The sequence below is a fragment of the Tachysurus vachellii genome, chromosome 2 (assembly GCF_030014155.1).
Source record: "Tachysurus vachellii isolate PV-2020 chromosome 2, HZAU_Pvac_v1, whole genome shotgun sequence".
Lineage (NCBI taxonomy): Eukaryota > Metazoa > Chordata > Actinopteri > Siluriformes > Bagridae > Tachysurus > Tachysurus vachellii.
In genome coordinates, this window is record NC_083461.1 from 38,210,961 (window position 1) to 38,225,960 (window position 15,000).

Sequence of the window (15,000 nt, forward strand, 5' to 3'; positions counted from 1 at the left end):
ATTCAGGGACAGGCTTTAAGTTGGTTTAGCTCCTACCTGTCTGATCGATACCACTTTGTAGAATTAAATGGTGAATCCTCCAGTTTATTGCCAGATAATTATGGGGTCCCTCAAGGATCAGTTTTAGGACCTCTGTTTTTCTTAATATCGTCGCTGTCGGGCGGAATCCTCGTACCTCAGATGAGCACCAGAACTAGCGGGGGTCAAGATTTTTTTTATTTGACCCCAGTATTTTGAAGACATTTACCTCAGAAGACGTGTTGATTCGTTGCGACTCTTCTTGAGGAGAAATATGCCGCGAAGCTCTCCCGCGGAGTGAGGAAGAGGTGGACAGTTGAAGTGTTCAATGGAGTTATGAGATTTGCGCTCAAGCTATTTTCAAGACTTTAGATTGGTTAATAACTTGTAAAAATAACAGACCCACGTGGGGACCGACCAATAGCATCGATATGTGAAAAAATATGAAATTGACCAAATTTGGACATACGAGGTTTCCGCCCGACAGCGACGATATACATCCTTCCCTTGGGAAACATCATTAGAAACCATGGGATTAGTTTCCATTGTTATGCTGATGATATATATCTCTTCAAAACCACATGAAATATCTAAATTGTCTAAAATTAACTGAGTGTGTTAAAGATATAAGTTAGATGACCTGTAAGATGACCTGTAAGATGACCTGTAATTTTCTATTGTTAAATTCTGATAAGACAAAAATACTACTTATAGGTCCAAAAACCAGTACACAGAAGCTCTCACACTTCAACTTCCATTTAGAGGGATGTACTGTTACTAGTAGCTCGACAGTGAAAGACCTGGGTGTTTATTAGACAGTAACTTGTCTTTAAAATCATATCACCATATTACAAACACAGCCTTCTTCCACCTTAGAAATATTGCCAAGCTGAGAAACATCCTGTCTGTATCTGATGCTGAGAAGCTAATTCATGCATTCATGACCTCTAGACTGGACTATTGTAATGCATTACTAGGTGGTTGTCCTGCATCTTTAGTAAATAGGCTATAGTTAGTCCAAAATGCAGCTTCCAGAGTTCTCACTAGGACAAAAAAGTATGACCATATAACCCCAATTTTATCATCTCTACACTGGCTACCTGTTAAGTTTAGAATTGATTACAAACTGCTGCTACTCACGTACAAGGGTCTTAACGGTTTAGCTCCCATGTATCTAACTAGTCTTCTAACACGTTACAATCCTTCACACTCTCTGAGATCACAAAACTCAGGACTTCTGGTAGTTCCCAGAATATCTAAGTCTACTAAAGGTGGTAGAGCGTTTTCTTATTTAGCTCCTAAACTTTGGGATAGACTTCCTGATAGTGTTCGGGGCTCAGACACAACTTTCCCAGTTTAAATGTAGATTAAAGACTTATCTCTTTAGTCAGACATACATAGAATCTTGTGCCCTAGTACATCTGATTAAATGCACATTATTATCTAGTGCTTGGTAATATTATGAACAGCAGCTACGTTAATTCCTCTCTATTGTTTCTCTTTTTCGACACATCCAGAGGCATCCAGAGCTTGTACCACCTCCACATGTGTTCCGTATCATGAAGTATTCTAAGAGGAGATGCCAACTGCAACCTCCTAATCAGTACACAATTGTTGGGACTATATATTTATAATCACACCCTCCAGTGTCACCCAAATGAGGATGAGGGTCACTTTTGAGTCTGGTTCCTCTCAAGGTTTCTTCCTCGTCCATCTAAGGGAGGTTTTCCTCATCACAGTTACCTCAGTCACCTCAGACTTTTTCATTAGGGATAAATACAAACACATTTAAATAGAAGGTTAATATTACTCTTGAATTTTTGTTTTATATTAATCTTCGTATAATATTAAACCTTTGTATTATGTTTCTTATGTTCTGTAAAGTGGGGGCACGGTGGCTTAGTGGTTATCACGTTCGCCTCACACCTCCAGGGTTGGGGGTTCGATTCCCGCCTCCGCCTTGTGTGTGTGGAGTTTGCATGTTCTCCCCGTGCCTCGGGGGTTTCCTCCGGGTACTCCGGTTTCCTCCCCCGGTCCAAAGACATGCATGGTAGGTTGATTGGCATCTCTGGAAAATTGTCCGTAGTGTGTGAGTGTGTGAGTGAATGAGAGTGTGTGTGTGCCCTGCGATGGGTTGGCACTCCGTCCAGGGTTTATCCTGCCTTGATGCCCGATGACGCCTGAGATAGGCACAGGCTCCCCGTGACCAGAGGTAGTTCGGATAAGCAGTAGAAGATGAATGAATGAATGAATGTTCTGTAAAGCTGCTTTGAGACAATGTCCATTGTTAAAAGTGCTATACAAATAAATTTGAATTGAATTGAAGTGAGCTTTCGCTATCAAACTGCTAGTGAAATTCTGTTCTGGAAAAAGATGGAAAGCTCTTGAATCTTGAATATGAATATGGATCCAGATTTCGATTCTTACAGCTGAGGATATTTTGACTGACATAAGTGTGTGGAAAGATGATGATGTTATAAATGATTAAGTGACTAATCTGTGGTCAAATTGCCCCGTGTGACATCTTGTAAACAAAACAATACAATAGTAAACAATAAAGCCATGAAATTGGATTTTGGAAATTGGAAATTGGATGAAAACTCCACATAAGGAGAGTGAGTTATTCAGTGCTACCTCCTCTGTCCTGAAACCTTTCCCATGGCTTTTAAGCTAAGTGACTATTAAAGTGTTAGCACTTTATTTGAATGTTAAATAAACAGAAATCACCTAACAGAAAACTTTACCGTATAGACCAGCGTTCCAGGAGTGCCTGTGCACGCTATACCCATACAAGGACATGTCAGTGTGCGTATCACTCAGCTGATGTAAAATTCCATTCCACTGGAACTGTTGCATTAAAATAAATATGAAAGATTGTCAGGAGAAGATAACAAGGAACAAGCTAACCAGCTAAAGGTAGCTATCAAAAGATGCTATGTGGGATGTGGTAGCCTAGTGGTTAAGGCGTTGGACCACTGATTGGAAGCTCATGAGTTTAAATCCTAGGACCACCAAGCTGCCACTGCTGGGCCCCTGAGCAAGGCCCTTAACCCTCAATTGTTCAGTTGTATAAATTGTAAGTCACTCTGGATAAGGGTGTCTGCTAAATGCCAAAAATGAAATGTAAATGTAAAAGGTAGCTAGCAAGCTAGAGAACATGCCATAAACACTTGTGGCTTCTTCAAGATCTGTTTATACTAGTGAGCTTTTGTATAACAGCAAAATAGCACACGCAGTTGTGTTGTTATACTGTATCTACTGCACTTATAGACATATTTAGTGTGTAGACCGTACGCCACGGTTGTTACACTGTTTGTAGTACTTTCAAGGTTCGTCAAATCAATCACCTGTCTGGAGGAAGGTGGAGGTCAAAGATTGTGGTCTACTCAAAGTCATACTGCCCCCTGCTGATCATCTAAATGTAGTGCAAACTCCACATGGTATTGTATCAGAGTCACGATTATATCGTTTGAATGGTCTGTATTTATCAAGCTGTAGATTTCCTTCACGGGTTTCAGAGTGAACTGAAAGTCGGAACTCGCACTGATCAGGTTAGTTTTAAAGTCTAAACAGGTCAATTTCTTCCCTTTGTAACTGCTTTGAAGATCAGCATTCAACAAGATCATGGCCCAGCTCAGGTGTACAGGTGTGCAGGTGTACAGGTGTGTAGGTGCACAGGTGTACAGGTGTATAGGTGCACAGGTGTACAGGTGTGTAGGTGTGCAGGTGTACAGATGTACAGGTGCGCAGGTGTGTAGGTGCGCAGGTGTACAGGTGTATAGGTGCGCAGGTGTGTAGATGCGCAGGTGTACAGGTGTGTAGGTGCGCAGATGTACAGGTGTGCAGGTGTGTAGGTGCGCAGGTGTGTAGGTGCCCAGGTGTACAGGTGTGTAGGTGCGCAGGTGTACAGGTGTGTAGATGCGCAGGTGTACAGGTGTACAGGTGTGTATGTGCACAGGTGTACAGTTGTGTAGGTGCACAGGTGTGTAGGTGCACAGGTGCGCAGGTGTACAGGTGTGTAGGTGCACAGGTGTACAGGTGTGTAGGTGTACAGGTGTGTAGATGCACAGGTGCACAGATGTACAGGTGCGCAGGTGTAAAGGTGTGTAGGTGCGCAGATGTACAGGTACGCAGGTGTACAGGTGTGTAGGTGTAAAGGTGTGTAGGTGCGCAGGTATACAGGTGCGCAGGTGTAAAGGTGTGTAGGTGCGCAGATGTACAGGTGCGCAGGTGTACAGGTGTGTAGGTGCACAGATGCACAGGTGTACAGGTGTGTAGGTGCACAGGTGTACAGGTGCGCAGGTGTGTAGGTTCACAGATGCACAGGTGCACAGGTGCGCAGGTGTACAGGTGTGTAGGTGCACAGATGCACAGGTGTACAGGTGTGTAGGTGCACAGGTGTACAGGTGCGCAGGTGTGTAGGTTCACAGATGCACAGGTGCACAGGTGCGCAGGTGTGTAGGTTCACAGATGCACAGGTGCACAGGTGTGTAGGTGCACAGGTGTACAGGTGCGCAGGTGTGTAGGTGCACAGATGCACAGGTGTACAGGTGCGCAGGTGTACAGGTGTGTAGGTGTGCAGATGCACATGTGTGTAGGTGTACAGGTGCGCAGGTGTGTAAGTGGAGCACATGTTCAGTAGACTTAGGGAATTTATTAGAGAAGTATGTTATAAATAGATGCTGAATCCCTGGTTCGTCCTTTTACCAAAACACATTTAATAACATTAGAGTCATGTCCAAAGACATCGATTCAAGCCTAAAAAACCTGATCCTCAGTCTGCTGTTGGATCATCTCCTGGCGGTAAAGGTGCCTTCCAGGGATTTTCCCTTTCAAATATGTTTTTCTCTTCTTAAAAAAAAGATTCACTAGCTGGATTTGATTTCTCTTGAAAGTCTCTTACAAATTTTTCTTGTTCTGTTGATCCTTCTTCCTGTTAATCTGTGGTGTTCTTGTCCAGTTGATGATTAAGCGTTGATGACATAAATGAATAAAACAGATCTATCTCGTTAGTTAGAAAATCAAATCTTGTGTATGTAACTTAGAAACATTAATCTGGTAATTATATCATTTAGACAAATCGATCCTATTCGGTTTAATCGATCCATAGTTTTATAGACAAACCTGTTATGGAAATGAATCCCAATAAAGCCTTTATTATATTGTTTTAGTAGCTGCCTATATTACGATTACAAATAGATGAGCATATAATATTTAGTGTTATTTATTTGATAAAATAGTCAAAGAATAGATATAGAAATATTTATTTATTAACCAAGTCGTACTGCCCCCTGCTGTTCATGTAACTGTAGTGCAACATCCATTCAGTGTATAATATATATATATATAACACCTTGGACCTCATGACTGAATCTTAAATGGCTCCATGGCAGCAGGAAGTGATGTTTGTCAAGACCTCAGTTTGATGAACACAACCAATGTAAGTAGGGGTTAATATGTGATTTCATAGGTTTACATGTGCTTTGCTGAACTTAGTGCACCATGCACTATGCTGAAAGGCAACACACTACATTATGATCCAGGGTGTGTGTACATTTTTGAACAGGATGTGAACAGGTGTAAATTGTTATTATATTGTATTTTATAATTATTATATTATATTGTACTTTATTACATTCAGCACCACCCTGCCATTAACAACTGTACAATTTACACCGATCATCCTGCTCAAAAGTTTACACCACCCCTACACTTAACATATGTTTTTGCAGGTTCTGTGAGGTGAATCGAATCTTCTGACCTCAACTTTCCACGATTAACACCGAAGTAAGTCACACTGCATCTCAGACAAACCTAATAACGCAAAGCACGAGTGACAGATGTAGTCCCAAGATCAAATTCAGCTGCCAAGACAAAATAAAAATACAGTCAGAATGTTATACAGTCAGGTGCAAACGACTGTGGACCCTCAGGACAAACTGAAAATAATCACCAAGTGTGACAGATGTTCCTTCAAGATCCTTTGTGTTACAAAAAAAAAAAACATTTCAAAACTGTCCACCTATAAAAAATTTTCCTCACATATCTATTAACACTCTCAGGGTTTTATATCATTCATCTTTTAAATTAAAAAAGTGCCTCGATGGAGCGTAACTCAGTGATAAGTAAACAAAGTTTCTCCTGAGTCACAAACCAAATAAACCTTTTGAACGCAGACCCGCGGCTAAACGTTGTCATTTATTTATTTGATTTCTTGAGCTGACCGTGTTTTTTAATTCGGGTCATTCGACATAAAAAAGTCAGGACTTTTAATCATTCGGTTACATTAAACACACAGTCACGCGTTAATGCAGACATCGACAGCTTAAATCTGACCGTCACAGAGTGTACAGATGGACATGGAACGAGCCAAATAAATAAATAAATACACGATTAAAATACATTTGCTGCAGGTTTGTATCATATGTTGTATTAAAAATAAACACTATACAGGGAAACACATTAGACATGGAACTGAATAAATATGGGGTGGTGTAGATAATCAGATGTATTATTTCTTCATCATATTCAACACATACACACGTTTTCTGTGTCTTCACGCTATCATCTATGCACTGTAGTATCTGTTATATTGAAAAAGTGTTCCTGAAAGAATCGATTATGGCTTTTTATTATTTTATTATTTATTTTTTTTTGCATAAAGGATAACTACAGATTTTGGTAAAGGGTTGTAAAGGGTTTAACCGACAATGTCAAACTGCTTTGCTGTAAGAGGAACGAAGCACTTCCTCTTCCACTCCCTGTGCTTTTACAGGAAAATAATCAACAACCAGTCACGATCGATGTGATGTGAAGTGGGCGGAGCCAGAGGTCTCGAAGCAAAGCACTGACATTGGAAACTTTCTCTCTCTCACTCTCTCATTTTCTACCGCTTATCCGAACTACCTCGGGTCACGGGGAGCCTGTGCCTATCTCAGGCGTCATCGGGCATCGAGGCAGGATACACCCTGGACGGAGTGCCAACCCATCACAGGGCACACACACACACACTCTCATTCACTCACGCAATCACACACTACGGACAATTTTCCAGAGATGCCAATCAACCTACCATGCATGTCTTTGGACCGGGGGAGGAAACCGGAGTACCCGGAGGAAACCCCCGAGGCACGGGGAGAACATGCAAACTCCACACACACAAGGTGGAGGCGGGAATCGAACCCCCAACCCTGGAGGTGTGAGGCGAACGTGCTAACCACTAAGCCACCGTGACCCCCCACATTGGAGACTCCTTCCATAAAAGATAAGCATACAAGTTACAAACGTCTCTCGCTTTTATTTTTAATCCGTGGATTATAAGCCTGCCCACATAATCGAGCTGTTGCCATAGAAACGATACCTAGCTAAGCAGCTGTACTAGAAAACGAATACACTCTATCCGACTCAGGAATCCAACAGTGATGTCTGTACGATGATTTCGGACATTCTGTCACGTCGGTCGTGTATTGAAATGTATATTTTGGTAAATATCTGAGGTCTGATCTGAACGATTTGACAGAATGGTTGTTATTTGACTGGTATATGTTATTATGATGTGTGTTTAAGTGTCTTTTATTCCCTGTGTGTGTTTGGTAATATGAATGGAGAGTAATTTTAGGGAGAGCTGCTGAGGTACATGTTCAGTGCCGGAGTGAAGATGAGGATGGTGCCGACTACAGACACGGTGAGAAAGACCCACAGGAAGATCCGGTCCAACACCTGAGCCACGAACTTCCAGTCCTGAACCACCTGAAAACACAAACACACACACACACACACACACACACACACACACACACACAACTATAAACACTAATGTATTCTCACAGTCTTACAATAATTACAGATTAGATTTTTTTAACAAATCCAACAAGACACAACGACTATAAAAAAAATAACATGTTAACTGTAGGCTTGTTGGCCGTAATAATGTCGGCCGGTCCAACAACCTACAACCAGCAACTGTGGAAGCTTGGAGTTTAAGTCAGTAGCCCAATGCCTTAACCAGTGTGATACAGATGGAAAACCAATCCAACGCAGGAGTATAGAATTCGGGACACCAACATGTTTTGTTTAATCCTCAAAGGGAACATTTCAATAAACAATCAACCCGTACCTCTCTGATAAAATGCTCTTTCTTGATGTGTCTGGATATGTAGCGCACTGAACTGGTGGCCTTCTCCATCATAGCCACCCAGGACTCGTCCTCTTTTCCTCCCACACACTTCTTCATTCCCTTCTTCATCCCACGCTTCAGCTCTGGACTCCGGTGCGGCTCCATGTCGGCATAGAGGTAGCGATCGGTGTGGCCACGCATGCACAGCATTCTGGGTAAGCTCTGCAGGAAGAGCCTTCTTACCCACGGTGCCATGGGGTGGTAGGTGGCCGAGGAGCGGTGGTGCACGTTGATGACAAAGACGGTGACGATGATGGAGAAGGTGACAAAGATCATGATGAAAAGCAGGTACTCGCCGATGAGCGGGATCACCTTGGAAGAGGACGGGATGATCTCCTCGATGACCAGGAGGAAGACAGTGAGCGAGACCAGCACGGACGTGGACAGCGAGAGCTTCTCGCCTTCGTCTGACGGGAGATAGAATACAAGCACGGTCAGGAAGGACAGGCCAAGGCAAGGGATGATCAGGAAGAGCGTGTAGAACAAAGGTAGCCGCTTCAGGATGAAGGAGTAGGTGAGGAACGGATATGAGTAGATTCCGTCGCGGCGGCTGCCTCGCTGCCCTCTGGCGTCCAGGATCTCCCACTCACCGTTGTCGAAAAAGTCCTTGCGGTCCACATGGGGGTCGATCAGTGTCAGATCCACCATGGTGCCATCGTACGTCCATGAACCGAACTTCATCGAACAGTTTTGCCGGTCGAAAGGGAAGAAGGTGACGTCCATGGTGCAGGCCGACTTGTAACTGGCTGGAGGAGTCCAGGTCACTGTACCATTGTATTTGACGATCGCTTTGGTCATCAGGGAGCCCTCGAAACGTCCGTCAGCACTGAGAGAGAAGGAGAGAGAGACAGAGAGATGAAAAAGACACAACTGTCCATTCTTTCAGGTGAAGGAGTCTTTCAGCCAATCAGGGCTCAGCGATATTAAGTAGGCAGGACTTGCCGTTTAAAAGCTTTTTGGTTGGTTTCTCCATGCTTACCATTACTCTTTGTGAATAATATAGAATGTTGGATGTTTAATTCTGATTAGTCAGATTGTGTTTCCATGAAAATTGCCCTAGCAGTTTCGTTTCCGAAGGAACAACTAAAACAGAGGCTTACCGTGTTAGCCGGGTATAACTGGAACTGTTTGTTTTTGGTACTGTGTAAGAATATTTTTTAGTAATTTATCTCAAAAACCTTAAAAGATTTTGATTCATTTGATGAAATAATGACTGAGGAGAAGATGCACTGATTTGTAGTGAACATATTGGGTCTTACTTTTCATACAGGACAATGTCAGGCAGCCAGATGTTCTCAGACGGCACCCGGATAGACGTAATTCCCCCATAATTCTCCGGGTTCCAGCTAAGCTTATAGTCCGTCCACTCCTACAAAACGTAAACGTACAGTGAGGCGAGAGGCGAATATTCAACGACAATGTCCCCAGAACCTGGAAGCCTTCAAAATACAAGAATAAACTACTTTCATGAAATGACTGAATGGTTCATAGAAGCGGTGCCTTTACCTGCCACAACCAGACGTTAGTAGTCATGAGTTGGTTCTTTTCATCCTAGAGAAGAGAGACAGGCAGGGACGAGGAGGTGGCAGAGAACACGAGCAGGTGAGCGTTATGATACAAACGAAATGAAATTTTGTTTCATGTTGACACACAGACGTCGAAACCTCTGATCCAGAAAATAGTCTTTAAAGTGATCTTTGATCTGGCTTCATTCATTCATTCATCTTCTACCGCTTATCTGAACTACCTCGGGTCACGGGGAGCCTGTGCCTATCTCAGGCGTCATCGGGCATCAAGGCAGGATACACCCTGGACGGAGTGCCAACCCATCACAGGGCACACACACACACACACACTCTCATTCACTCACACAATCACACACTAGGGACAATTTTCCAGAGATGCCAATCAACCTACCATGCATGTCTTTGGACCGGGGGAGGAAACCAGAGTACCCGGAGGAAACCCCCGAGGCACAGGGAGAACATGCAAACTCCACACACACAAGGCGGAGGCAGGAATCGAACCCCCAACCCTGGAGGTGTGAGGAGAACGTGCTAACCACTAAGCCACCGTGCCCCCGATCTGGCTACAGTGCTACAGAAAATGCTGTCTCAGGAATGGACCTCGTTTGAGTGTAGCAGTCACATAAAGACGCGTTAGTCAAATCAGACTAGAGAGAAAATCGAGGTTTATCGATCCTACAGACTGGGAAAGAAAGATGATGCTGGAGACTGAGATTCTCTCACCACCAGCAGGAGCCAGAGAGTTATACAGCAATGTTTAAAGCCATCTCTTCGTCGTTATATTACAATAAATAAGCACTAATGTATATGTATATTGATAGTCAAAGGGTATTTACTTTGTTTCCTGTTTTATTGAAAGTCAGCATTGTTCATTATATAAACATATAAATTGAACTGATTGAATTGAACTAAATACACTGTTTTTTTTTTTTTTTGTAGATCAGTGAATCACGTGCAATGAGACCAGGAGAGTGTGAATATTTATGCATGGCAGAGGACTGTGTAAATGAATAATTCCCGAGACCAAAGAGCTTCAGTGTTACACGAGATTAGCCTCCGAGCCTCTTCCTGTCGACGTGTAAGCGTTCCCTCTTCTCATTAGGAAAGGCTCAGAAGAACACGTGAAGAACTCATCACGCACGTCCCTGTGTAGGTTACTATAGAAACGTTCACCTGTTAGAAACAGTGCCATCAGAGTTGCTGCTCTAGAAACCTCCTGGCTGATCAGATCAGAGAATTTAACAGCACTGTGGTATAAAGATCATCAGAATACGTACGAATTGAACGTGGGCTCCATTAGAGCGGGAAGGCGATCTCCAGATCTCCGCTTCCCATCGATTCAGAGAGTGTTAGCGCATTAACATAATTCACTTTCCGTACAACAAGCTTCCTCAGCAAGCTGAGCTGAAAGGTTTTCTATCCTGTTTCAAACTGTTGAGTGCTTTATACTGTGTGTGTTTGTGTGTTTGTGTGTGTGTGTGTGTGTTTGGGGAAGTCTTAAATCATACACACAGACACAAATCAGTGCTCCTGAGTCCCAGACCATAAACTAAACTATCAATTCTACTGATTTACTCTGTGTGTGTGTGTGTGTGTGTGTGTGTGTGTGTGGTTATAATATAAAATGGCATAGTTTGTTTGTGTGTTTTTGCTGATAAAACACTAAATGTGGAATTGGCAACACTAAAATCGTGTGTGGGTGTGTGTGTGTGGTTATGATATGAAATGGCAGTGTGTGTGTGTTTGTGTGTGTGTGTGTGGTTACGATATATAATGTCATAGTGAGTGTGTGTTTGTGTGTATGTACGTGGTTATGATATGAAATGTTATAGTGAATGTGTGTGTGTGTGTATGTAGTTATGATAAAAATTATCATAGTGTGTGTTTGTGTGTGGTTATGATATGAAATGTTATAGTGTGTGTGTATGTAGTTATGATAAGAATTGTCATAGTGTGTGTGTGTGTGTGTGTGTGTGTGTGTGTCTACAGCCAAAGGGCCATCCATCTTTATGCCATCCATCTTTGCCCTTGTTAGCATCAGTATTTCACACTTATTGTACTTCAGTACACCTCCCAAATCCATTACACGCTTCATTTCTCTCCTTTTTTGTTCCTACTAGAGCCCTTAATGGATCTTTAAGCGTTACAGCCACGGTCTGTGTTTGGCAGTGCACTTTTTCTCTCCACAGGCTGCTTCCCTGGTGCACAGCTTGGATAAAATACTTGATGTAACTTTTCAGATGCTTGTAGTGTGTTTGTCTCATCTGAACTCACAAAAAATCTGAGCATCAAACAGAGAGCTGAACATGTGAACCTGTATTAGGTGTGTGTGTGATAGTGCATGTGTGTGTGTGTGTGTGTGTAAGAGAGAAAGTGTGAGAAACTTACCACGTCCACCAACTGTGAGATCTTGAGGCCGAAGCGGACGGTGATGGAGTCATTGGCGTGTAAGACAGGTCTCACCCACTTCTGATAACCATGAAAAAGTTTCCTCAACAGCATGTCCTCTAGTTCGGCCAAAGACAACAACTCCTCTGAAGCTAGAGAGAGAAAGAGAGAGAGAGAGAGAGAGAGAGAGAGAGAGAGAGAGAGAGAGAGAGAGAGAGAGAGAGAGAGAGCGAGCAAGAGGGAGACAGAGAGAAGAGCAGCAGAGCAGGACAGAGAGAGAGAGAGAGAGAGAGAGAGAGAGAGAGAGAGAGAGAGAGAGAGAGAGAGAGAGAGAGAGAGAGAGAGAGAGAGAGAGAGCAGCAGAGCAGGACAGAGAGAGAGACAAAACAGGAGGCATGAATATTTTTAGAAAGAGAGAAATAGACAGAAAGAGGGAAAAATAAAGAAATCTGGAGAAACTACAAGTGAAATGGAAGACACAGAGTGAGAAAACAGTTTTTTGACAGACAGAGAGAACTCAAGCTGGCAAGAGACAGAGAAAGAAAGAAAGAAAGAAAGAAAGAAAGAAAGAAAGAAAGAAAGAAAGAAAGAAAGAAAGAAAAATGCCATAGATGGTGATGTAAGGCATAGACATATAGAATGATATACAGAAAGACTGAGAGAGAGAGAGAGAGAGAGGGAGAGAGAGAGAGAGAGAGACCATGAAAGTGATAGAAAAATCGAAAAAGACAAAAAAGGAGTGATACGATGGTGATACGATGAATAATCATACTGAGATCAACAGACAGAAAGGAGGAAAAAGTTTTTAATATAAATACATGTGTGAGAAATAAAGAGATTTAAAAAAAGAAAGAGAAAGAGATATTTTAGACACCAAAATGAGAGAAACATTGAAAAATAGTTAGACAAATAATTTACCTCAGAAATCCTCTCATGTTAGCAATAGTAGCCTCATGTTAGCGTTAAGCTCGTGTTAGCTGGTTGGCTAATATTCTCAGAGCAGATTATGTATATTTATTAATGCATATACTCTCAGAAATCCTGTCAGGTTTAGCTCATGTTAGCTGTGGTTTGCAGAAATTAGCAGTAAGATCATGTTAGCTAGTTGGCTAATGTTCTCAGGACAGATTATGAATATTTATGACTATGTACTGTCGGACATCCTGTCAGGTTAGCATAAGTTCTCTTTAGTACCACATGTTAGCAGTAAGCTCATGTTCTTTAAAAGGTTAAGAACATATATCTCGTCAGGTTAGCTCATGTTAGCTATAGTTTACACAGATTAGCAGTAAACTCATTCTAGTTCTCCAACGCTCTCAGAGAAGCTCCGGCACATTACATCGAGTAAGCTAGTACGCTAGTTAGCAGAAAAGAATATATATAAACCTTTATAAAGGTTACTTTAATTCTTTACATTTCCATAGTGCTTCAGTCAGCAATGTTTAAGTTCAACAGCCACGTTATCACTTATTACATTTAGCTTCAGGTTTACGTGCATTATTCTCTCCCTATCTTATTGGCTGAAGGTTTTAAGGTCGTAAGCGTCTGATTGGCTGATTCCCAGGAGGATAAGCTGGGTACAAAGTAATGGAGTGACAGCTGGTCCGCTCTCCTTTGAGCTCTCCGGCTGACTCAGTGACCGCTGAGACATGATCGCCTCAGACAGAAGCTTGCGGCATCACACACACACACACACACACACACACACAAACACACACACACTGCTGAACACATGCCGGAGTTACTGCAACTCCTCACTAATGAATTAAGAAAATGAACCAGATGCTTTTTTTGGGGTTTTTAAGCACAGAGGACTGGAGCTCATTATGTCGATGATGTCGAGCAAAGAAAAAACAAAGCAGAGAATTTTTCATCCACCTTTACATACAGTAACTCATCAACTGAACCAGACCTAATAAACTTGAGGCCATTCGTCTTTTCTGGGCCTGATAAACTGAAGCAACATCTCTTGTTTTAAGGCAAAGAGGCATAAAGGCCACACATTTTTACTGGAACAAACGGAGGTCACACCCATTTATCTTGGATTTGAGAGATTCGGAGGCCACATCTCCTTTCCCGGGACACCACATCCCTTGTCTCACGGCCGAGAGGCATAAAGACCACAACCACTTTACTGGGACAAACAACCCTTATATTGGAGCTGAAAGGTGTAGATACTACATCTCCATCACTGGGCCTACCAAACTGAGGCCAAACGACTCCTTCACCCTTATCTTGAGGCTGAGATTCGTAGAGGCCACACCCCTTTGCTGGGACAAACAGAGGCCACACCCATTACATTTTGGTCATGAACATGCGCAGCTAGAACTGTAAGAATTGTAATCAACACCTTCTGACTGATCAAAAACCAGAATCCACAAGACAGACTCAGTGACCCAGCGTGACCTTACTCAAAACTTAGAACCTAGACATTTATGCCCAAGAGGAACGATGCGTCGATGTTACATAAGTTGCTCCGAGCTACTATTAGCCGCTAGCAGTGAGTCACAAACGGTGGCTACTCTATGAGCGGATGCTGCTACACTGCATTAGAGACCGAGGATTAAAAGAGATGCCATAAAGTGTATTTTTCTCCTTTCTGACAGTCAACAAATCATCATCATCATCATCATTATCTGTTTATGGGGAAAATATGTGGCTTTGGTTTTTACATTTTGTTTTGATTTACAGGGTCTGGTGATAAACACACAAACACAGACACAAGCTCATACTATGTTGAAGAAAAGGGCCAAAGGAGACAGTAAACACAGACTCACAGAAGCACACAAAACCTAATTGCATAACAGGATAAATATGGGCTCACGTCACAGACTGGCGGCATCCTCACTAAAAAAAATGAACGTTGTGCGTCGTGTGTGTGTTTATTATAAA

At 42.5% G+C, this 15,000-nt stretch overlaps 1 protein-coding gene across 1 annotated transcript in view; it reads right to left on the reverse strand.

Moving 5' to 3' along the window:
* Positions 1-7,159: 7,159 nt before the first annotated feature.
* Positions 7,160-15,000, reverse strand: part of chrnb3a (cholinergic receptor nicotinic beta 3 subunit a) — an 11,175-nt gene continuing 3,334 nt past the window's right edge. The window contains exons 2-6 of the mRNA XM_060864603.1: positions 12,109-12,260; positions 9,701-9,745; positions 9,454-9,563; positions 8,135-9,020; positions 7,160-7,767 (exon numbers count right to left, since the gene is read on the reverse strand). Of these exons, the coding sequence (XP_060720586.1) occupies positions 7,633-7,767; positions 8,135-9,020; positions 9,454-9,563; positions 9,701-9,745; positions 12,109-12,260 (1,328 nt within the window). The 3' untranslated portion in view covers positions 7,160-7,632. The remainder of the gene's footprint in view (positions 7,768-8,134; positions 9,021-9,453; positions 9,564-9,700; positions 9,746-12,108; positions 12,261-15,000) is intronic.